The sequence below is a fragment of the Medicago truncatula genome, chromosome 8 (assembly GCF_003473485.1).
Source record: "Medicago truncatula cultivar Jemalong A17 chromosome 8, MtrunA17r5.0-ANR, whole genome shotgun sequence".
In the NCBI taxonomy this organism is placed as follows: domain Eukaryota; kingdom Viridiplantae; phylum Streptophyta; class Magnoliopsida; order Fabales; family Fabaceae; genus Medicago; species Medicago truncatula.
In genome coordinates this window covers 5,948,368-5,973,137 of record NC_053049.1, presented here as the reverse complement: position 1 = coordinate 5,973,137, position 24,770 = coordinate 5,948,368, and the positions used below count along the sequence as shown (strand labels likewise).

At 32.5% G+C, this 24,770-nt stretch overlaps 1 protein-coding gene and 1 long non-coding RNA gene across 2 annotated transcripts; one reads left to right on the top strand and one right to left on the bottom strand.

The window, feature by feature from the left end:
- Window positions 1–2,953: 2,953 nt before the first annotated feature.
- Window positions 2,954–5,244, top strand: LOC25500489 (transcription factor MYB26). The gene is made up of 3 exons (XM_039829553.1): window positions 2,954–3,290; window positions 3,384–3,513; window positions 4,281–5,244. The coding sequence occupies exons 1-3, from the start codon at window positions 3,158–3,160 to the stop codon at window positions 5,062–5,064; spliced, it is 1,047 nt and encodes a 348-aa protein (XP_039685487.1). The 5' UTR covers window positions 2,954–3,157; the 3' UTR covers window positions 5,065–5,244.
- A 16,546-nt stretch (window positions 5,245–21,790) lies between these two features.
- Window positions 21,791–23,555, bottom strand: LOC120577735 (uncharacterized). Its single transcript, XR_005643703.1, has 3 exons — window positions 22,301–23,555; window positions 22,097–22,210; window positions 21,791–21,941 (listed from the first exon to the last, which is right to left on the bottom strand). It is a non-coding gene; the product is annotated as an uncharacterized lncRNA (long non-coding RNA).
- Window positions 23,556–24,770: the final 1,215 nt, after the last annotated feature.

The window sequence follows — 24,770 nt, the reverse complement described above, 5'->3', positions numbered from 1 at the left end:
CATATCTAATACTACCTTCGTCCCTAATTATATGGCCATTTTGAAAAAATAACGGGAATTAAGATAGTGGATATTTGTATTAAATATGTTTGTAATTAATATTGATTTTTGATACATAATTAGCAAGTGTACTAACTTATATCGAAGTAATAAAATTTATAAGATTCGTATCCACAAGGACTGTTTCAACTTCTACTCGATAATGTCATTATTATTAAGGATGTATGTAAAATGGGGGGTGCACTGAGGCAATTTGGTTTGAGTTACAAATGTAAATAAAATGGTTAAGGAAAAATTGGTTTAAGAAATAGTATGGAGAGATGACTAGGTCAATCAATTAATCTGTTCATCACTCATTAGCAACCTGTTTCTTAAGTTTACGAATGCTATAAAGTTAACGACAAATTAACAAAATAGCTTAGGTCAATCCCTTGATCCTAAGCCTTCTTTTCTGATTATAATTCCCTAATTCCTTAGGTGAACCTATAATCATAAAAGGTTTTAAGTCCGTTAATTTAAGTATCACAACCTAACAACGCTCCATCCCTAGATTGTCCGTTAGATTGAACAGTATAGATATGTCAGAGTTACACGTTGGTGTCAGCAATCATATAAACTCTTGAATCAATTATATTGGGTCAGAATCATAAAAGCATTAAGAACAATTTATACTGAATAAACTAGAATAGCATTCATAAAGATTAAGAGTTACAGGTTACATAAACATGAGCTAGAACAAAATCATCTCTTGACCTAATCACAAAAGATCTAGCTACTCATGGCTAAAGCACAAATAACTAATGTAAAAGAAGGATTCATTACATGAAATTGGTAACCGGATATGAGTTTTGATGGTCTCCCACCTTCTCTCCAGATTTCTTGCTCCAAAAGTCTGTTTCTTTCTCCAAAATTTCGAACCCTTGGCTCAGAAAACAACTTCCCTTTTATAGGAAAATTCTCAGATACGCCAAAATCGTACTCCGATGCTGTAAATCGGAGCACGATGGCTTCATTAAAGTCATATCCTGGCTGGAGCGTCTGCCAAATCGTAGCCCGATTTGGTTCCATTGGAGCACGATTTTTTACGAGACAAAATGTCTCAAATTTGCTGTAAAATCGGAGCACGATTTCTTCTTTGTTTGCCAACATCAAATGTGTCATTTGAAGCTTCTATCTCATGCAAAATCACCCGAACTCAACCAAAATTACATAAAAACTATAACAAAAGTGATATATGACCTAATGTCATCAGTTTTACAATTTTATCCTTTAAGAGGTAGATGATTTATGTTTTCAACATGTTATTTATTGTTGATTGAAGAAAAAGATGTATAATTAATAGGGGCATGTATGTAAAGAAATAATTAATGTAGTTGAAAATAGCAAAGGGGTCTTATAAAAAGGGACAAAAAAAAATTCTCAAAAGGGTCTAATAATTAGGGATAGAGGTAGTATAATTTAAGTGTTTTCCGCAATTTGAGGATCCTGGAGGGGTTCTCCAAAATTTTGGTGACTTATCTCTCTAACTATTTTCTTCTCTTCCCTCTCTCTAAGAACAAACAGTCCGCCGCCCTCAAACCACAAAATCCAAATCGTTCCCTTTCAGATGTAGCCTCCTGTTGCGGAGGTGTGACGAGAATGTTGGTTCTCCGCACCTCCTTTCTCCCATTTGCCGTCATGTTTAGGGATTTGATGTTGTGGGTTTTGGATGGTTCGTCGTCGAGCTGTTGTCTTGAGATCTTGTCGTCGGCCGTTTCTCCTCAACTTGGGTTTGTGGTCTTTTGCTCGCCGGAGTTTGGGGTTGTTGTGGGTTTTCTCGTTAGGTTTCTCTGTTGTCCGGGTCGGTGATGTTTCAGCTGGTTTTGATGGCGGTGGTGGCTGTTCTACGCCGACGGCTGTAGGTGTGTCACCTCTCTCCTCCACGATTAACCCTCCTTCACGTAACTTCTGGATTGTTCGTGTCGCAAGGATCATGGTGGTTTGTGGTTTTCTTATCAGTGGTTGTGGTTTGCGTTAGTGGCGTGTAACTGTCCTTTTCTGGTCCAATTGGTTGTTTTGCTTGATTTGGTGGTAGACTCTCTCTGGGGTCTTTGTGTTTTTGTTTTTGCGGTATCGCCGTCGTTCTCGTGGTTTCAATGTTGCTGTTTCTATTGTTTTTGTTTTGGCTGAGTTGATGGTGGTGTTTATGGATGGTTGTGTTCGTTGTCGTTGTCGTGTGGTTTGTTGTTTGTGACTTCGGTAGTTTGGTATGTGTTTTCTTAGTTCTGTTCAGCAGACGTTGGGGGGTTGCAGATCTGGACTCTTTTGCAGTGGTTGAGTTTCATAAACCTGTAAGGGTCTGGTTTGATTAAACCGAAAGGGTCTTGTTCGATTAACCCCAAAAGGGTTTGGTTACTGACGTATTGAACTCATCCCTCGATTTGAGTTTTTACACGTTGTTTGCTCGAAAGAGCATTTTATGTCTGCTGTTGATTCAGGGGATTGTGGGCTCTTGAATTGGATACCGTGTTGACGGTCAATCCATTCGCCAGGTTTAATATTTTAATTGTTCTATGCGAATGTTCACTTTTCACGCTTTTTTGTAATCCGGTTTTGCGCCCGTACGCGGGTTCGCTTGGTTGCGTCAGTGATTAGTGTATTTTTGTTAGGATAGATTAGAGTTGTTTCACTTGAACTCTTTTATCATGATGTATTCCCGTTTGGGTTATCCGTGGGTTAGGTCTATGTCCCCCAATCTATATCTGTTTATTTTTTATTTATTATATTTTCTTTTTGGCATAAAAAAATAAATAAATAAATTTGTTTTGAGCAATTTTCAAATATCCATCCACAGTAAACCATGTGTGTATATGCCACCCTAGCAATTATCAACTTTTATAAGGTGTCATGCTCTTGCAGTTGAAGCTGCATACCTTTTATCAATTTTCCAAAAACCTTTATATTGGGCCACCATTGTACAATTTCCACATTGAGTTCACCACCTTAGTGTACTCACAGTTTCTTCTGCATGTGTCATCCTTTTCCTCTGTATACACCGTTCTTTTCTTAATTTAATGCAACATATTCTATTCTTAAGCTAAAGCCAAAGATAGAAGATCATATAGATTCATCTGTCATTTCTTTCACCATTTTTCAAATAATACCAAAACAAGACATCATGGGACATCACTCTTGTTGCAACAAACAGAAGGTTAAAAGAGGATTATGGTCACCTGAAGAAGATGAAAAACTCATCAAATATAGTACAACATATGGACATGGTTGTTGGAGTTCTGTTCCAAAACTTGCTGGTATTAAAAACATCTTATACAAGACTATTTCTTTTAACATATAGTTTTCAAATTAACATTTTTTTTTTCATTTGTATATCATGATGTGTGTAGGTCTGCAGAGATGTGGAAAGAGTTGTAGATTAAGATGGATAAATTATCTAAGACCTGATTTGAAACGTGGAAGTTTCTCTCATCAAGAAGTAGCACTCATTGTAGAACTACACAACATTCTAGGCAATAGGTATATTCATTACATTAGCTCTCTTTCTTCTCAAAATTCAAAAGTTTGTCTGGAATCCCTCCGTGAATGTCGACTTAACATATTACTCCCTATATTCATTATTATTTTTTGCATCATTTTCAAGTCATGCTATTTCCCTATACATCTAGGGCTAACAACTAATACTTCATCCGTCCACTAAAAAAAAAAAAACTAATACTACATATGTCTCAATTTAGGAATTTAATTTGAGTTACTTTTTTTTTTTTTTACTTTTTAATTTTAACGAAAAAATAAGTTTTAGGGTCATGCTAACTTCATCCGTCTGATTTTAGAAATGATTGATAAGTTTTATGTAGAAAAAATTATTTTTGTTGTTCAATGTGTTGAATATACAATTTTTAAAATAAAGTTTTCGATTTAAACTTCTTAAGAAGTCCTTAGAGCACTTGTTAGCATTTCCCTAAATTTTATTTACTAGTAAAAGATTTTTCTTAATACCAGTTAGAAAAGTAGTTATAGTTGAGTTGAAATACAATAAATAAGTATTTTGTTATATTGATATTTTAAAACAAAAAATAATTTTAAACACAAATATTGCAAAACGAAGAGGAGTAGCTTATACAGTACATTGAAACAACAAAAAACAATTTTATCTATATAAAAGTTTTCAATTATTTCTATTACACTAAAAGCACTTGTTAGCAAGACCCTAAAACTATTTTTTCAAACTACAACATTCATTTTTTTTTTTTACTTTTAACAAGATTTACACTTGTTTTGGACAGATGGGCTCAAATTGCAAAGCACTTACCTGGAAGAACAGATAATGAGATAAAAAACTTTTGGAATTCAACCATAAAGAAAAAAATCCTTTCTCATGGTATTATTCCATCTTTCACCACATTTTCTGATGACCATAATATTGGTTCAATGGAAAACTCATTCCCTTTAAATGCAAACCCTAATGTGATCCTCAACTTCAATCATTATAACCATCAAGATTACCTATACCATTCAACCTCATCTCCAAATCTACAAGGTAATTTTCATCAAATTGATACAAAGGTAGACATCAATGACCATTATAATGCCAATTTCCCTCTCATTCAAAATCCAATACCACAAAATATAGTACAACCAATATCTGATCCTTTTCCATATGAAGACGGTGTAGCCCTTCATCTCAACCCAGTTAATCAAGAAAATCAATTTTTAAAAAGTGATACGACCCCACTTAACAAATTAATGAACCCAATTGAATTAATTCAACAATATGATCAATATCATGATTTGGTTGAACTTGATGCTACTGTGCCTGAATTAGCCAATCATCAAAGCCTTGAGGATTACGCTTCTAGCATCCTAGATTCATCTAATTCCCAAGAACATGAAACTCCTCAGGAAATTCAGTGCTACTCGTCTGGTATTATTCATTCACAAGATCAAAATGTGGAAGCTAATCCATTGGATTACAATATTGATGCTCTCATGTGTATGTCATCATCATTGCCATCCTCAAGCAGCCAATTTGTCACAAATCCTATTATTCCTTTAGGATGGGAGTCTTAATTATTTCTATGCATTTGATTATATATGTAATGTATTTTTGTTGTTGTCAAGAGTGTGTAGAGCTTTTATTTATTTGCTAACCTGAACATTGCTAGTTCAGGCACTTACATGAAGTGATGCTTGTTTTTATTTGAATGGATGAAGTGATGCTTGTTGAAGTTCAATAAATATGTAATGTACGTTTAGGATCCATTTGCATGCATGTATGTTTGTCTCATAAAAGTATATATGGATGTTATTTATGGAGAGCTACATGTGATTGTTATTTGTAACTAATTATGTATCCATTAGGGTGTACTTTAAAATAAGGTTTTTTCCGGTTCAGGCACTTAAATTAAGCGTTTACGTCGTTTGTTCCATTTATGGATGATGACCTACATCTTTGTCAATTAAAGGCTAGTGTCCTTTAATTTGACCTAGGTAGAGGAGGCCAGCATGCATGCATACTCCAAAAGCTTTATGAAACATTGCATTGTCAACCAAACTTTACCGTGTGTTTTTATTAAAGTGTGTTTTAGCAAATATATAACTAAAAAGTTGTTAAATAAACCTTAAGGTGAATGTTGTTGAAACACACCTTCTAAAAAAATAAGTGGGTGTATGTTAGCAACTCCTATCGGCATTTGCTAGGATACACCACTTATTTTTTAGAAGATGTGTTTTAGCAAGTTATAACTAAAAAGTAGTTAAATACACCTTAAGATGTAGCTTGCTAAAACACTCCTATATATATATGTGTGTGTGTGACACATACACTACTCTCAATATGCTCCAAAAGAATTTTTTTAGATGATGAGAATCTTAATTTATTCTGATTAAGTATTGATGCACTTTCTCCTGTCTCATATATAAACAAAATATATATAGTTAAATTCATTGAATAGCAATGTTTGTGATTTATATTATAAATTAGATAAAATAATTATTCAATTAATTAAAAAAAGAATTTTTGCTTATATATGAGATTAGAGTGAGTATTTATGATCAAGGGCGTATAGAAACACTCTATAGGGTGTGCAGAGTGTGCACATGCACATCATGAACTTATAAAAATTGTACATATATATAACTATGTTTTATATTCTTTGCACACACTAAAATTTTATTTTTGCACCCTGAATCTGACAGACTCAAACTAGAAGTGTAAGAATCAAACCAATGACTCCATAAATTTGAATATTCAATCTAGATTATTTAGATTGGTTCGGTTTTGTTTTTCATATTTGTAACACTCAATTTTCATATTAGACTATTAATATTATTATTATTATTATTAGGTGACAACTAGGGTACCTATGAAAGAATGGTGGATAATTTACCCCAACCAATACACATTAGCCACATAAGCACATTTTTAAGTGGTATCCATGAACTATCTTGACCCCACCAATAAATTGCTCATTTTCATTGGTTGGTGGGTAAATTACCCACCATTCTTCAAAGGTAATCTAGAAAAAACCTTATTGTTATTATTAATTAGTTGTTAGATATTATTAATAGTACGGTTATCTTAAAAAAAGTTGTGATCATATATTTTTAATCGTTATATACTATCTTTTTTTTTTTTTGAAGGAAATCATTATATACTATCTATCTCATTTATTTTTCTGAAATTATAGAAATTAAACAAAATCAACTGATTATTTTTTTTTTAGTTCATAATTTTTTTTCTTCCAAAAAATTGAACCAACTCAAAACGTAATTACACCCCAAGCTTAAACCACTAGTTACTCATTTTTTATATATAATTATAATTATTAATTGAAGTTTAATAGTTTACATCCCTTGAATCGTGATACACACGTTCAACATTGCTATAAATGTAAAGTGAAAAATAATAATTTAAAAGCGTTGAAAGTACTATTAATCACAAAATAAAATTGAAAAACTCGGTTCTTTCGAAAGATTCATTTGTCAATTAATAAAATTTTATAAATTAGTTCACCGAAATTTACACTAAAGAGAATCGAATCCGAGACCATACCAACTCAAATTAGTTTAATAATAAATTAATATGATCAAACATTTGTAAAACTTTTATACATTCTCAATTAAATTCTATGCTATTATGATAAAATATTGACCTTTGTTGTCATTGTTGTCTTTTTGTTCATATCTCTCTTTTAACTAATCATTCTCTCTCATTTAAATAGTATATTTTAATCAATAAGTGAAATCCAAGAAATGAAATCACAAGCTCTATCTTTGGGGCAGAGGGGTCGAAATTGAAATCATGAGCTGATCGTTATGCATGTTACATACCCCTTTTATTTGAATTGATGTATGATATTGATAATTGCTTTTCAATCATTCATATTTGCTGCAAACAAATTTGTATTTGTTGCAAAAAAATATTGTATGGACAGAAAGTTCACAAAAAACCTCGTGCCGACATGCAAGCCTTTTTCCTCAATAATTTTATAGGATGCGTGCTATTTGAACAAACACACTTTTGAGACACTCTAAAAAAACCACTTTTTAGACAATTGTGAAAAACAAAAATATATATAAAAAAAAAAAAAAAAAGTATGTACCAAAACACTTCCCATCAAATATGATGGGAAGACACTTGTTAGCATTTCTAGTGATTATATCACCTCTATATTGCTTTGATTTTCGTCTTAAATACATACATTTTTTTTAAATGCAAAAAACTAAGATTTTATTGTTTTTTAAAAGTTCAAATAACAAAAATACATTTATTAAAATAAAAAGTAAAGAAGAAACTTAACAAGAGAAAAAATATATTATTTATAAAAAAATTCATTAAAATTCTACGAGTATTGATCTAGATAAGTGACATAGGTTTAATTAGAATTTTTCTTATCCAAGGCTTAATTGTTTTCAGCTGCTGAGATGTACAGTCTAGATTAGGGGTAGGGGAGAGGATGAAGATTATTGGTTTGGGAGGATGAGAAGTTGGGTGAGTGTTGTGAAAGAAAAGAACATAATTTAGCGGCGCTTCCGGGACTATTCAATCTATGCTAAATATGATTTGGTTAGTTTGTATTTTGATTTTTTGGAAAGAAAAGAATAGACGTATTTTACATGAGGAATCAATTCTTCATTTATTTGACAAAGTGAAACGTTTATTATTTTAATGGCTGAAGGTGAAAATTTGAAATTTAACTTTTAACCTTCAACTTTGATGGTTTAAATTTAGCTTTTGTCTTTTTAATTTCTATCCTTACACTCTTTGCGTTGGTTACTAAGTTTTTGTTTGATTAATATATTTGATTTTGGCTTGTTAAAAATAAATTGCCTTGATCGTTTGTTTTAAATTAAAATGCTGCTTTTCACCTAACACTTTTCGCTCACGCCCTGCAGCGTTGCCTAAATTATCATTGCGCAAGTTAAGTCACGCAGCGTGTCTTAACTTGTGCACGTTGTATTTTGTGCGCCACTTAAGTAGCGCAGTGTGAGTTAACTCACGCATGTTGTATTTGGTTGTAATCATATAACACTTGCGCTTTTTAGCGTTTTTATGACATTATTCGTTATTTTATTCCGTTGTTTTATTCCGTTATTTTTCGTAATATACTTACGACTTAATGTTTGATTGAATGAATGCTTGAATGAATGATGAAAAATGTTTGCTTGAATGAATGTATGAAAGAAGAATTGCAAAAAATAGGGAAAATAAAGGCTTCTGCCTCTTCTGGTTGTATGCACAGACTGTGCGTGAGTTAACCCACGCATGTGCTAATGTCTGCGTGAGTTAGTGTTTTACACTTGCACTCTTTAAGTTGCGTAGCGTTAGTTAACTAGCGCATACATTTACACTTGCGTGAGTTAAACGGCTGCAGGGCGCGAGTAAAATGTGCCGGATGAAGAAGAGCATAATTCTCAAATTTTTCGAGTAAGTGGACTCAACAATTTTATGGCGGGCCAGACAAAAAAACTGTTGGGTCTTATTTTGCATTTAAATCAGTTTCCGGCATACAGTAGAATCTTATAGAGGGTTCATCTTTCTCATGACCCATGCACGTACAGATTCCATTGCTTTGCATAGTCTTTTGGTCACATGGAATTCAGCAAAAAGTGAAAAAGAAAATAGAAGGCTGCCCTGTAGTTAAGTACCTAGCAAGCAAGCCACACTCTAGAAAGAAAGAAAAACTGATATATCAACATTTTTTGCTTGCTACATACATCACTCTAAATTCATCCGGTTAGAGGCTTTATCTAAGATCTTTATCTAAGATATGCCACCATATAGGTGGTTTCAAAGATGTTCCACGTTTAATAGTTAGGAATCTTCAAATTCAAATTGATAAAGAAGAAGTGAAAAACCGATTTAAAACAAAAACAAAAATCGTTCAAAATCAATATTCGGTTTAATTTTCAATTCACAACTCCATAACTAAACCAAACCACTGCAATCGATATGTAAACTAATGTTTTAGAAATACGTGTCTTGAGATATCAAAAGGCTTCTTTGTGTACATTTTGAGGTGTGGAGGCGAAGACTGTTAGTCACCTTTTTGTTATGTGTGAGGTTGCGTCGAGGGTTTGGTACAAGATTTTTAGATGGCTTGGTTGGGGTTGGTCCTTCCTAGTGATTTATTGGGTCTTTAGATAGGGTGTTGTGTTTTTCCTAGGAGAGAGAGTATTACGTGTTTTTTTTTTTGTTGATCTGGCACTTTGTGGTGTGGTCAAGGTCGTTCCTACGAATCCGGAAGCTCGATTCTGTAAGTGAAAAGAGGACCGTAATAAAATAAAAATGTATTTTTTTTAAAAGATAAATACAAGATGTCGTATATGTGCGGTACACCCAAAGGTGAAAATCACTACCGTATACATGAGGAACCTCAAACCACCCTCCCAAAAAAGCATCCACCTAACACTTAGTAGTACTACTGGACTATAATTTTTTTTCCTAAGGCCCAACTCCATTTAGCGGTTTGCACACGCCAAGGTTCGGCCCTGGGTGTGGTCCATCTGGTTTGCTCGTAATGATCTGGTGTTCTTTGGTAGGACGCTAGATGTAGAGCAATTGGTTGATAAAATCTAGTTTACCTTTTGGCGCTGGTTTTTTGGGAGTCACTCTAGTCATTCTTGTTCCCATATGAGTGGGTGGTGAAATCATCGAACTGTTGGGACCGATAGGTTTCTGCGGAGGAGTTTTGCTTGGGTGTCTTTGAGCAAGGATTTCGGGTTGGTTTGTTTTCTTTGTATCTACTCTTGGGATAGTATGCTTTGTCCATCTCCACAGGAGTTGGGCTTTGTTTTAGGACGAAGGCTTCCTTGCTTGCCATTTAGCAGGGGTGGAGTGCTTCTCCTATCTCGTCTTTGGGTGTGGATGTTTCTCTTTCGATTGGTGTTGGTTGGATGTTATCTTTTCTATTTTCGATTTTGATATGCGTGTTCTAATTCACATTTCACATTCGTGTATCATTCCAAAATCCATACATTACCATGTCATTTTGGAAACAAATTGTTACTTACTGGAACCATTTTAGCCACTTGGAGTATGTTTTGGTGGCTCATTATTAAATTGAACAAATGCTTTGAAATCTATTTCTCCCTCCATCTTAAATTTTATTAGTAAGTTGTTTAGATCATTTTACACAAATTAAGAAATGTAATCAATATTACTTAAGAAAAGAAAATTATAAGTAAGAAAAAATTAATCCGAAGGTCATTTATCTTATTTTTGTCTCAATTAAGTCCTTTATCTTTTAAAACATGCACAAATAAATTATTTTTTCATTTTTATTATAAAAATGCCGAGGTGAAAAGTCACATTGGATAATTTTATTTTATTTCACTATTTTTATATTAAAAATTAAATTTTTCAGTAAATTGGTGAACATCTTCATCACCATCTTCATATTTTCATCATCTACTAACTTAAATAAAAATAAATAAAAAATATACTTAAAAACACATTCAAATTACATGATACTTATTGTTATGTTCAACTTCATCTTCTTCTAAATTTAAAAATCAAAATCTCAAAATTCTCAATAAATCTAAAGAAAAAAAAAACCCAAATTTAATTTCATAATCTTCTATCTTAAATATAAAAGCCTCATACTTCATCTTCATGCCTTTTTGTGCAACAAAAAAAAAATCTATATTTTCACTAACCTCTGATTTCTTATCTTTTTACATGAAAAAACCCCAAATTAATTTTTTTAGGATTCTTCAACCAATTTTAATCTAAGGTTTTGCTAACATGTGATCTAAGGGTTTGAGAGTTTTGAGTGGAGTGGAAGGGAAGAGGGTTGGAAATATTAGGGAAAATGATAAAATCTTTCACATTTTTTGAAAGAGTAATTTTTTTTGAGTATGATAAATTAATGCTTATAATTAATATATTTTAACATTTAAGAATATTACAACTACATGGATAAATTTTGAAGAATTCATGTAAAATCCTCCAAAATCCCCCTAAAACTCTCCTCCAATATAATTTTTGAATTCCCAAATGAGGAGGATTTTGTACTATGAAAATTAATCCCCAAAAGTCTTCCCCTCTCAATATCATCTATTTTTCCACTTGCTCCTTCAAATATGAAGTGTTTGCTTTTGTCATTATTAGATTATATTCGAGAAATATTAGTTCATTATAGCCTTAATTTTTATAATGCAATAATATATTTTTTTTCTTTCCTATTAATATTAAACAAAGTTTAATTTATTTATAATGCCTTTTTTAGCAACAATGTGTACGAATAAAATTTATCAAATAATGCTTAAAGAGAGAGTCCAACTTTGCTCCATTTAGGAAGCCTCCATTTATGCCTGTCCACTGCACAAATGTATGAAACATGGCAAAAACAAAATTAAAGTCTCATACCAAAAGATTTAAAACAAGCATGTGTTTATTGGAAAAAAAATCCTACCCACTCTCTTTCAAACAACACCACGTTCCTTCTTCCTCCGAAACAACAATATGGCCGCTGCCTCTCCCTCTCCTTCTAGTCGGCGTCGTCCGTCTCTGTCTGATGAAATGAACTACTCAGAGATCAACAGGAAAACAAAATAACCCAGATTGATATCAACATAGATATTGAAATTGAAAACTAAAGCAATCGATCTACAAAATCATCCAATATGAGCAAAATTAGAAGAAAAGGAGAGGGAAAGGCAGTGGAGAGGTAATGTCGAATTTTATTACACATGAATCAAGTGATGATATTATGTTTTTTTCCGATCATATAGAGACACATAACCTCCTTACTAAATATTATCCATTAGACTTGGAACAATTACGATTTAAGGTTGATCAAGAATTATTTGCTTTGGGGGAACTTGTATGATCTAGTTCTCGGAGAAGATTAGGTCCAGGACTGAACATCCGTAGCGTGGCAAAAAATGGTGGGTGGTCTGATAACGGAAACAATGCTCTGATACCATTTTAGAAATTATGGTTGAGTTAAACACAACCCTACAAAACTTGCTTGTGAGGTGAGGATTGTCCCCATTTATAAACACATTGTCAAACCATCTCTCATCCGATGTGGGACTCTTTAACAACAACAGAGTAGCAGAATCACCGCAAGGACTTGGAATATATACCGTAGTCAATTCAAAAATACAACATGCAACTTAACCCCAGAAAATGCACATTTGGAGTCCAAGCTGAGAAATTCCTAGGATTCATGTTGACAAGGCGAGGAATAGGGGCGAACCCCGACAAATTCCAAGCCATAATTAACATGAGAAGCCCCACCATCATAAGGGCGAAGTGTTTTAAGGGAAATCATAACGATCCAAGGCGGGAAAAGAATTTCACTTTTCGTCATCCTTCTTTAATAGTGGAACTTGTATAATCTAGTTCTTACCTCTTATAAACCAAATAGAACACAATAATTGACATTGGATATAGCATAAACTAAGAAATTCCATTCTCTCTACGTCAAATTTAATAAATCTACGTCAAATTTATCATTAAGAGTTACATATAATTGTAATAGAAGGCAATACCAAAAAGACAATTACAGAATTATAACATATCCATGCAAACTAGTAGTCTGAAAATTTGGTCATAGCAAACTGTAATCTGAAATCCCCATATCCGTTTCATCCCGATCCACGAGTTTTATAATGAAGTGCACTAAGGTGCTACGACGAATGATCACCTCCGAAGTCAATGACACTGATGAGAGATAATGTCATCTACAAGAACTAAGGAAGACATCTAGAAGAAATTTTAGATGAGAGATTTACCATGATTCCTCTTTCCCCGGATAGTGCTAGGTTGAAAGGTCCATTTTGAGAATAAAATCATTGTATCATCTGATGAAGTATCCCTTGGAGAATAAGAATGAGCACTAATTTAAAAAATAAAATAAAAATTTAGAAGGACGTAAGTCACCAATGAAGTTGGGCATGAACAATTTGAGTAAAACAATTGTTACTTCAACACAGTATGGCAGCAACAAGGACCACATCAGAATTCAGAACATAATTGTAATACAAACCCTAAACGGTTTAAACCCTCTAGTATCCAAAGACCAAATTTTCCAAGAACTCTCCCTGTGAAGTAGTAGTAGTTGAACTATATGATTAAAGTCAAATAATTTTAGTGATCTAACATTTTTGATTGACTGTCAGTGTATAAAATCTTTACAATAGCAGTGAATATGAATTACATATTTTCTTTAATTTATTTGGAGAGTGGAGGAACAAAGGTTTCATATTAGAGTCCACACCCGTAACCAAAAAAAAAAAAAAAAGAGTCCACACGACTTAGTCATAGAAGGCTCTAATATAATGAAGACACGTGAATAGTTTCATATCATGTGTATAACAATTCGACAAAGAATTTTTTTCATATCATTATCATGTTACGTACACACAAATGATTTGATTTAAGTTTAGAAATATAGACTCCTGATAATTTTTTTGCCAAAATTCGATTTATCAGCAATTTTTCACTCCAAGTTCAATTTTGCTCCTGAACAGAAGGTAGAGGTAGGAATGAGCTGGACCGAGCCGATCTTTGTTTAAATAGGTCTGGCCTAGTTAGAAAAACTAAGGCCTTGGCTTTTTACTTGTCAAACGCTTTATTTTAAACTTGGCCTAGCCTTTTTAAAGTCTGGCCTGACCTAAGAGCCTGTCTAAAAACCTAGGCTGTGTTACAAATTTCAAATAGAGACCATTCATCCATTTTTCTTTATGTTCAATTTGTGCAACGTACTTAATGTAGAGATAAACATTAACTAGATACACATTAAACTAATAAAACACAATCGTAAAATTTATAGATGGATAGAAACTCAAGAATAATCATGTTTGATAACAAGAAGAATATCAAACTTAATCTGATAATCATACGTAACCTTAGGCATATTAGTACCATGCCAAAAAGTTCACACAAATCCAATAACAATATGAGAATTTTATGATAACTTAACAAGCTTTCAAACAATAAGAAATTGAAAGCAAAATCAACACTTAAGTAGGAAAAAAATGCATAAAATCTTCAATGTGATAAAAAAAATCACTAACTTATTAATATGAGAATTTGAAGGAAATGTTGTTTTTTTTTATAAGAAAGAAAGAAATAAACTCATACCAAAATAAATTTTTTAATTAGTTTTTCTTATATTTATTTTAAATGGGCCGACCGAAAGCCCGGTAGACCAGTCCGACCCTTTTTAAAATTGGGCATGATGGGATGGGCCTTTTAAAGGTCCGAATGCTTTTTGGCCCTATTATTTAGGCCCGATCTGGCCCAAAAAATGGGCTGATGAGCCGACCCGTTATTAGCTAGACCCATTTTTTTACGGATGGTAGTGAAAACTTTGAGCATTCACCATTTTATCCATCAAAGATGCATAAAGTGTTTTAATAGTATAGCTTATGCAACTACCTTTCAACGCGTGTCTGATAACAGAGTCTGGTTTATTTGAGGAGTATTCGTGTTTTATAGTAGTTAGTAATTAGACATCAAGTATTTGCCCCAATATTCTTCCACGGTTTTCCTCTCTTGAAGCGTTTTCTCTTACAAGGAGCAAACTTGTGCTAATAACATGATCCATCTTTATCTTGATTCTCTGTAAATCTTTATCATTCGGATGATCGATATCAAAGTCATGATACAAACCCATTTTCTGTCCAAGGTGCAATTGTGACTTTTTGCTTTAGGGTAAAAACTTTAAAGGGTTTGTTTTTGAAATTATATGTATTTCAATTTTTCATTTTAATTGCTCTAATTTTTTTTTAAACCTTGGATCCCCAAAAAGTTTTCAATCTCTACTTTTAAGTCAACTCATGTGTCTGGACGAAAAACCTTGGGTCCTCGGAAACCTTGAATTTATTTGGAAAAATTCTTATAATATCATAAACATTCATTCAAACACTCTGAAAGGTAAATATAAACTGACTTAAAAGTAGGACTAAAAGTATGGACGAAAAACTTTTAAATGACTAAATGTCGAAGAAACTATGTGGAATAATTAAAATGAAAAGTTGAAATATTTACGTGGATCAAAAACATATTTATGTTATAATATTTGAGTTGCAAAATTTTAGAAATGATGTGAATTCAACTGAAACATTTGTGTTGCAAAGAATTTTAATTTTCCTAGAATTAGAAATGATGTATGAAAATCATTTCTGTTTTATAAACTTCCCAACATCTCTTTTTTCTTCCTTCTTCTCATTTGTTAATTTGCTGCTTCAATGGCCCAATTTCTCGGACGAATGCACCCAACTTTTATTTGTGCATTTAAAATTTAAATAGACCGGTGCATATATTGTACTCCCTCCGTCCCATTTTAAATCATACGGTTGACTCTCTATCGCATATACCAATATATAATTATGAACTTAAATATCATTAATAATCTATTGAAAAAAATATGAAAATTTGATACAACATCTTATATGTTATATTTTCTCTTTATATGTAAGTAAAAAAATATGGTCAAATTATATGAAAACTACACATTTTTAAACCAAGTCATTTAAACTATAGAACGAAGGGGAGTAATAATTAGGTGTCAAATAAATATATTGTGGAAGATTCAAATAACACCAATTCCAGATTAGAATGACTCACCTTTATTAGACATTTCTTATCTCCACGTGGCTATAGTAAGACAATAATAATTAATTGAAAATAACATGTTGTGGTCCATAATCAAAACACTATGTAATGATGCAACACAGCAGCTACTATATACTACATGGTCCAACTGATCTCTAGTCAATAATCAATATTGATTCATGCTTTAAAATGGACCACAAATTCACCAATACATTGAAGGATTTGTGCGTCACTTTAACTGTTTTTAGAGGGTCACTTTAACTGTTGAACATCAAAGAAAGAAGATTATACAGATATACAAAATAACACGGTTTAAATATTTTTAGGTCTAATTAGACTAAACACCCAAAATAGTTCATAGGTCAATTTCAGCACTATGGACAAAAGCATTTCAAAGGCTTAAATTAAACAGTACCTTTAATAGGTTAAAGTTTGACTTATGTCTACTGCATGGCCTACGTACTTGTTGCCACTATGGTATGTAATATGATATGATATGATGTCTCGACAGTTACGTACGTACGTACGTACTTCATAGAATTCCCACGCGATTTTGTAACTTTTTTTTTTTTTAAATATTGATTCTGAAAGCTTTCTTTATTTTGGAGTAATTTTTCAAACTTCCTTTCATAGTGGGTTGCTATGAATAGTAGAAATGATGAAAGGTGGGGTCATGTAAGACCAACTATATAGGAAGGTTCTTGGATATCCTTTTTTTTTTTTTTATGTAGGCCAATTGTTTTGTTTCATTGCCTTCTAAAGAATATTAATGAAAATAACTTATATTTTCATTTTTTTTATAATATATGATTGTTTTAACTTTTTTTTTTTTTTTTGACAAATATGATTGTTTTAACTTGTTAATAAGAAGGTGTGAGACTCTTGAAGTGAATAATTGTGAGAGAAGATGAAACGCTAGCTAAAGATTATGTATTACTCGAAATAATGAAAACAACTAAGAAATAAGCAATATGACCAACAACTAAAATAAGGGTGAGCCGAAGTAAGGACAGACGAATTGAAAATAGCCTAAATAAATATAGTCAAATATTTTTCAGTTGCAAGTAAACTCATTTAGGTTTTTTCTGGGAGTTTGGAGAGGAGGGGAAAGAAAAGCTTTGAGGGAGAGAAATATATGGAAAAATTGATAAATCTTTCACATTTTTTGAAAAAATGTTTTTTTAGAGTGTGATGAATTAATGCTTATGATTCATCACTCTCTAAAAATATTATAACAACATATATTAAATTTGAAGAATTCATTTAAATCCTCCTAAAATCCTTCTGTAATACAATTTTTTGAAGAGAGTTTTATATTTTGAAGAAAATTAAGCCCTCCAAAACCTCTCCTTTCAATGTCATCTATTTCTTCCATTTACTCCTTCCTTTTTTTTTCCAAGCCTTAACTTCCCTTCCCTCTAAACTCGGAAACAAAGCCTTAGTCGTCTAGGCATCGAGATGGTTTCAAACTCAAAGAATGTCCATAATTTGGCTTCAATGACTATTTTCCATGTTTTAAACTTATCAAATTGAAATGAAAGAAGAAAGGTTGGGAGGAGCATCTATTTTGTAAGGAGCACTACCAAGAAAGAGAATCAACACATAGGCACCATAGAAACAACCATAGAATGTATGAATCCTATGCAAGCAATGGCAATGCAAGATCTCATACACGACAACACGAGTTTATTTTACTCACAATTTAGCCTATATGCATATGATTTCAGCTTTTACTAATGTTTTTATTTATTACTGGCTGTCTTATTTGTGCCATTGAAAAAGATAAATGTTGTTGTGTTTGTTATAATTTAGAAGTTACAAATATTTATACTTATAATTTTAATCAAAATCAAAATTTCATATAAATTATATTGTTTATAATTTATATGTGTTAGTCCAAAAAAAAGAACGGAAAGAAGTACCCATCTTTTCATTAGTATTAAATAAAGAAGTTGGGAGTTCAAACCTGAAATCTCCATTAGCGGTGTCTCACACCAATGACATGATTAAAAAAAAATAATCATTTGTTTGTTGGTGTATACATGTTGTGTTGGCAACTGAGTTTGCATATTTGTAAGCAGAGCAAGTTTTTTTTTTTTTTTTTTTTGACAATAAGAAGAATTGATATATTAGTTGAAGGTTTGACACGCCATTCTTTTAGAAGACAATGACCCTTACCCCTATTGAGAACCCATTACCAAAACTTCCACTTGATTAATTTGCTCTATCATAGCATTAGTTCTTGAGCTATAATTCTTCCATTTAAAATATTATAATCCATTTTCTCTGGTTAATGTTTACTAGGAATTTTTTTTTTTAAACTGCAAATTTTATTAAAACTCAGTCCCTGCATAAGACGAACAAAGACCGATCATCCATAAACTACAAGACAGAGGCATCGTATATATGCGGAACACCAAACAAGACTCTAAAACTCCACCACCTACCTTCAACACCCATAACCAAACAACCACCAATACCAACATCACCACTTAAATTAAAACTGAATTGCAAAACAACCGCAGAAAAACAAAATCCATAAACACACATCGCTCACACCTCAACCTTACTCTCTTGTTTTTGTTGTATCGCAATGGACAAAGCATCTACATGATTATATTAAGAGATGAATAAAGAGAAGAAAAATAAGAGGTAGAGAGAAGTAATTCTTTCACCGAAAATGACCTATACCAAAACCAATACGGAAACATGGCACGTCAAATAATTACATGGCATTCTTGCATGTACATATGACTGTGACTACGTTTTCTCAATATGCTTTGATTGGTTAACCAAATAAAGAATCGAGGCTGGTAGTATTAAATGTTGCATGTGCATCAATTAATATAGACTCTTGTTTGAACTAGTGTTTCTAATTTTGTCACAAGCATTCCAAGTCCCTACATATTACAAGAGCTGCTAGATGCCTGGCACCCTTGTTTTTTAACTCTAAAGAATATGCATTATTCCTTTTATTTATTAGAAAATACTAACTTGTGCCCTTAGGACACATATTAAGGTACCAAAGATAGAAATTATGTGATAAAAAATTGTGCCAATTTATAATGTTTCTTAATAAAAATTTGCTCTTTATGAAAATCTTAACATGTATGTATAACCCTTATATATTTTATAGTTTAGGTAGTGTTCCGGTGATGTGGCCAAGTTCTAAGTAATTCTTTGTGCAAACCCATAAAGATCATGGTATAGACTGCATGCATGCAAGATCGCAAGAGAACAATGACCTTGGAAGTGATCTGGACCCTTCAATCTGGATCTGATGCCATATCCCCCCTATTCTGCTTACATATATACCTCTCAAAGATAGCTTCTCAGGTAAACGTCTAAGGGTCAAAACTCTAAACCTGCACTATAAATACTAATCCATAGACACTAGGTTAGGTATCCTCACTTTTACCCCTAAAACGCCTATCATTCCAAGGCACTTACTGACTTAACACTAGATGTGTGTGCAGGTACACCACCCCCATTCGCCCAGAGAAAAAGGTTGTTATTGATGGAAGTACCCTACTCAAAGGCTATTCAATGGCGACTTCACTTGGGAACTAACCTCAGAACAAACATTTTCATTCCTTTTTCAAAGACAAATCCCATGTTTAATACTTGTTTAAATTTTCGTCAAGCATCAGACCATTGGTACCCTTCACCACAAAACAAACCAGAAACAAAATACCTATTTATTCACCAAATACCCCCTCAGTGGAAAACCCGTTCAACAGTCGTGTCGTATATATGATGGGATCCATCTCCAACCTCTTAGGAGTATACGACCCTACGACAATTTCTACCTTCAATCGGGTTGAAGCCCTAATTTCCCTTTATATCACCAACATGTACCAAAGACCCAAGGGGCTCTCGATGAATTGCATCAAGAGAAAATTGAAAGAGTTGTTGTCTCCACCAAATAACGCCAGCACGGTTCCAAGAATAAAAGGAAACGACCAACATTATCCTTCAGCGATGCAGATCTAGTCAATGAGAAACTATCATGAATGACATGCCTAGATACTTTCCACTTTCTGTGCTAGATGAAACTTGGAATAAAATTTTAGTTTCCTCTTTGTCCACCTCTGATATGTTTTTGTTGATAAAATTTTTGTTTTTTGAAAATCGATGGCTTCTCCAAATAATGTTTCATAAACTTGTAATATCTCCTTAATTTGTTTACTCTCTCTAATATTTGTTAAGTCCCACATCGGATAGGACATGGTCTAACAATGTGTTTATAAGTGGGGGCAAGCCTCACCTCACAAGCCTGTTTTGTGGGGTTGTGTTAGGCCCAACCACCATTTTTAAGATGGTATCAGAGCCTCTCCAAGATCCATTGGACCACCTACTATCACGTTTCCGTTATCGGGCCACCCACCATTTATGTCGACAAACCAAGCGCAATAGTGCTGGTCGTGAAAGGGTGTGTTAAGAGTCCCACATCAGATAGTACATGGCCTGACAATGTGTTTATAAGTGGGGGCAATCCTCACCTCACAAGCCGGTTTTGTGGGGTTATGTTAGGCCCAACCACCATTTTTAAGAATATTTGCCCCCGAAAAAAAAAAGAAACAATTGTGAGCATGTGAGGAGTGGATCTCTTCCACACACCCTAATACCATGAATATCTCCTCTCGCTTATGCTTTTATGAGTAAAGTAGATAAACCCTCCACACACATTATAAAAAGGCAAGGTGATAACGGGTCACCCTGTTTGAGTCTTCTATTAGGGTAATTGGTTCAAGTCTTTCTCCATTAACAAGCACTTGACAATTCGCACTCACCATGCACAGCCACCTAGCTAGTTTACCCATCTATCATGGCACCCCATTCTTCGCATAAATTCCTTCAAATATTCTCATTCAATTGTATCATAAGCCTTGCTTTTATCAACTTTAAATGTAACCTCCCCCACCTTTCCTTTCCTTTTACACTTCATATAGTAAATAATCTCATGGGCAGCCATTACATTATCTATAACACAGCGATATTCTACAAATGTCAATTTCTCTTTAGAAATACACTTTGAAAGTAGAGGTTTGAGTCTCTAGGCAAGAACCTTGGATATAATTTTGTACAACATTGCAAAGTGAAATGGGCCTAAGATCTTGCATAGTCTATACATTACCTTTTTTTTTTCTTTTTTTTTTTTTAATATTTAGAACAATGTTAGTCACTACTACAAAAATGGGCTTATATAGCGCTTTTTTTTTTGCTTTAGCTAGCGCTTTCGAAGCGCTACTATAAATGGCGCTGGTAAAGGTAACAGAGCGCTCTTTTTTGTATAAAGCGGTATCTAAAGCAAAGTTTATATAGCGCTTTTTGTAAATAAGCGCTAGCAAAGATTCTCTTTAGATAGCGCTTTCGATAATAAACGCCATCTAAAAGACGTTTAAAATTACACATACACTAGTATAAAATAGCGCTTTTGTTTTAAAACGCTATGTAACACTAGGTTTAGATAGCACTTTATGGAGGAAAAAAGCGCTAGGAAAAGCAATAATTTTTTTTTTTGGTCAGATTTTTTTTTATTTACAGATAGCGTTTTTTATTAATTTAAAGTAATATTAATATATATATATATAATTTTTCTAAGGGAAATATATATATTTTTGGCACATTAAAATTGAGACTATTATTTATCAAATAAAACTTAAACATATCATAAAAAATGTATGTATATACAGAATAAAAGTCATAATGTATAGCCATTAATATAAGTTACAACTAATTAGTTAACATAAAGATCAAAATCTTCTATGGTAGCATGCAGTCTTCATCTATCTTCTTGGTCGTCTCAACATTTTTATCCAAAACAAGCAGGCAAATCATCATTCATTTCCAAATTTCGTTCACTCTCCTCCACCTGAATAAATACCACAAAACACCATTAAGCAATAACACTATATTATATTAGAGATAATTTCAAAATACTACTGATCATGAGTACAAATTAAAGCAAGATTATAAATTTAAACAACTACCACTTCTAGCAAATACATTTAGAAACATTAAACTCACTTTATTATAAAAAAATCATATAACTTTTAGGTTGATCATGAACCGACACCATTCTTCTTGGATTTCTATTAGTTAATCTTTTGAGTATGTCACACACTTGAAACCATCAATGTACTGCATATATTATAACATAAAAAATAACCATGTTACTTAATAAACTTAATTATATACATATATTATACTTTAATATAAAAAAAGATATACCAGCTTTGGAATCTCATTTAGTTTTGAAATGAGAATCTTTTTCATAAACCTCATCACAAAGTACCCACAATTTATACCATTTTCTTGGCGAGGACACTACAAAAAATAAAATAAGTAATTGTATCAATAAAACAAGAATCAAGTTACCATGAGCCAAGTTAGGATTAAGCATATGAATATGAAAGGAAGTTGGTGTGGTCCATATATGCTTGAATGTATAGTTTTCTTTTGTGGTCACAACTACGATGCTCCACACCTCTCACCCTTGTATTCTTGAACTTCAAGTAAGTTCATTGTTAAGAAGTACATTCAATTCAATGAAATGTATTCCCTTTGCACTTGATTATGAATAAATACACTAGTCTAAAGCATAAAACCATGCAACGATATTTTCTGACACTCCAAGTCTCCAACAGCCTATATGCTTAATTAAGATTAAAAAGAACATGTTGAAAACACCTAATCAAAACCTTATATTTCACTCTCCTTGACCCAAACCTTATAAGAAGATTAAGAAAAGCTTGAGTAAAAGATTACCAACCTTTAGAAACTCAATCCATAAGTTGACCACAATGGGGAAGGTGGGTCTAAGAACAATATCCAACAAGTCACAAGTAAAATTGATATCTATAGTCCTTTGGTGTTATTCTAAAATTTGCTCATAACACAAGCACATAAATACCACACTTACCTATTATATTGTACTGAAATGCATAATATTACAAATTCTGTGTTTTGGTTCCATCACTTAAGCAAAATAAAAGAAAATCGATTGCACAAAAAATCTTCTTGAAGAAATACTAGCCCCAAAGAATTTACCTTTTTCTCAAGTCCACCTTCCTATTCATCATGATATCAACAACAAAATAAAATATGATGTCGTGATTGCGTTTGACCTTACCAAGCCATTAAACTGCATAACATCTTTCGGTCGAGCAATTATATATCAAACCAATAAGTATATTATTTTTCATAAACACAAACACGTAGTGACATAAACACAAACACATAGTGAGCAATATCTCATATTATTTTATGAAAACTCATTTCTATATAAAAGACATGACTCAAATTGAATTATCAAAACCCCATCGTATACCCAATTACATAAACTAAACTTTATAACATACTCAATCCAGTAATCAAAATAAAACAACCCCACAAAAGAAACTACAAACAAAACCATTTCATAGAGAAATAAAAATAAACACCTAGAGAGCAATCACCAAAAGAAAGAGATAAAGCATTCACCCCATATTATTTTTTTTAGTTTAAACCTTAAAATCCTAAAACATCAATATGAAAATATGAAAAAATTAAAGAATATTAGAGTTAAATTGAGGTAAGGAAAGAATGGAGATGATACCTAAGATGAAGAATTGAGTATCGAAAAAGCTGTAACCCGTCGACGGCAGCGGCGATACGATGAACTGTAACTAAGACTGAGATAGAGGTGGTGGTTTTGGAATGAATCGAAAGAGACAAGTGATGGTGAAGAATGATTCAATTGATATAAACGGTGGTTCTTGAATGAATTGCTTGCACACGATCTAATGAAATTTTTTAGGAAAGTAGTTTTTGGGATATCTTACTAATTGATTAAAAAAATACGTTTAATAAAAATTATGTTAGTTTTTAATTAGGATCCATTAAAATAGGGGTTTTTTGTTACTTTTTTGAGCATCCAACAAAAGTAACGCTCTTCTCCATAAAAAAAAAAAAAAAAAAAAAAAAAAACTAACGCTTTTTTGTTATCATAAAGAATTCTTTTAAAATAAAAACAAAGAAAACTTCCCACAAGGGTTCGAACAGGAGACGTGTGAGTTAGGAATTAATTGATAGATAGCACTTTTCAAATATTATAAACGCTATCTTTATTAAACCTTTGGCAGCGCTTTAAAAGCGCTATTTATGGTTGAGCCTAAAATAGCGCTTCTTATAATAAGCGCTATCTGAGATTTATCCTGAATTTTTTAATTATATTTACTATTATTTTATGAATCTATGATGACGCTTTTGGAATAAACGCTATTTAAAGCCAGTACTGAATATAGCGTTTTTTTGAAAAAGCGCTATTTATGGCCTCGTATTTTCATTTATAGCGCTTTAGTGTTATAAGCGCTATTAAAGGGGCACCATTTTTTCACCATTTTGTAGTAGTGAGTATCCACCATTTGTGGACTATTCAGCCAAGCAATTCCCACATGATATATTTTCAATCCACACATATGCCAAAATCTTTTATAAATTCACATATTTGGAGCAAGAGTAAATTCAGATATTTGTCACTGAAAGCCCATTTTTTTTGTAAAGCATTTCATATATATTTATTAATTACATATACATGGATAACTTTGTTTGTATTTTTCCCTAATAATTTTAGATGGCTATCATGGTCTATATTTATATTCCTTAAGAAATGTCTTATAATATTTCCTACATGAAACTTTGTTGCCTTTCATGATAATTT

Bases quoted from the DNA above. Each gene is read 5' to 3' on its own strand.
- LOC25500489 (XM_039829553.1), top strand. From the start codon at position 3,158: ATGGGACATCACTCTTGTTGCAACAAACAGAAGGTTAAAAGAGGATTA. The intron at 3,291-3,383 runs GTATTAAAAACA...TGATGTGTGTAG, and splicing joins TTCTGTTCCAAAACTTGCTG to GTCTGCAGAGATGTGGAAAG. The intron at 3,514-4,280 runs GTATATTCATTA...TGTTTTGGACAG, and splicing joins CACAACATTCTAGGCAATAG to ATGGGCTCAAATTGCAAAGC.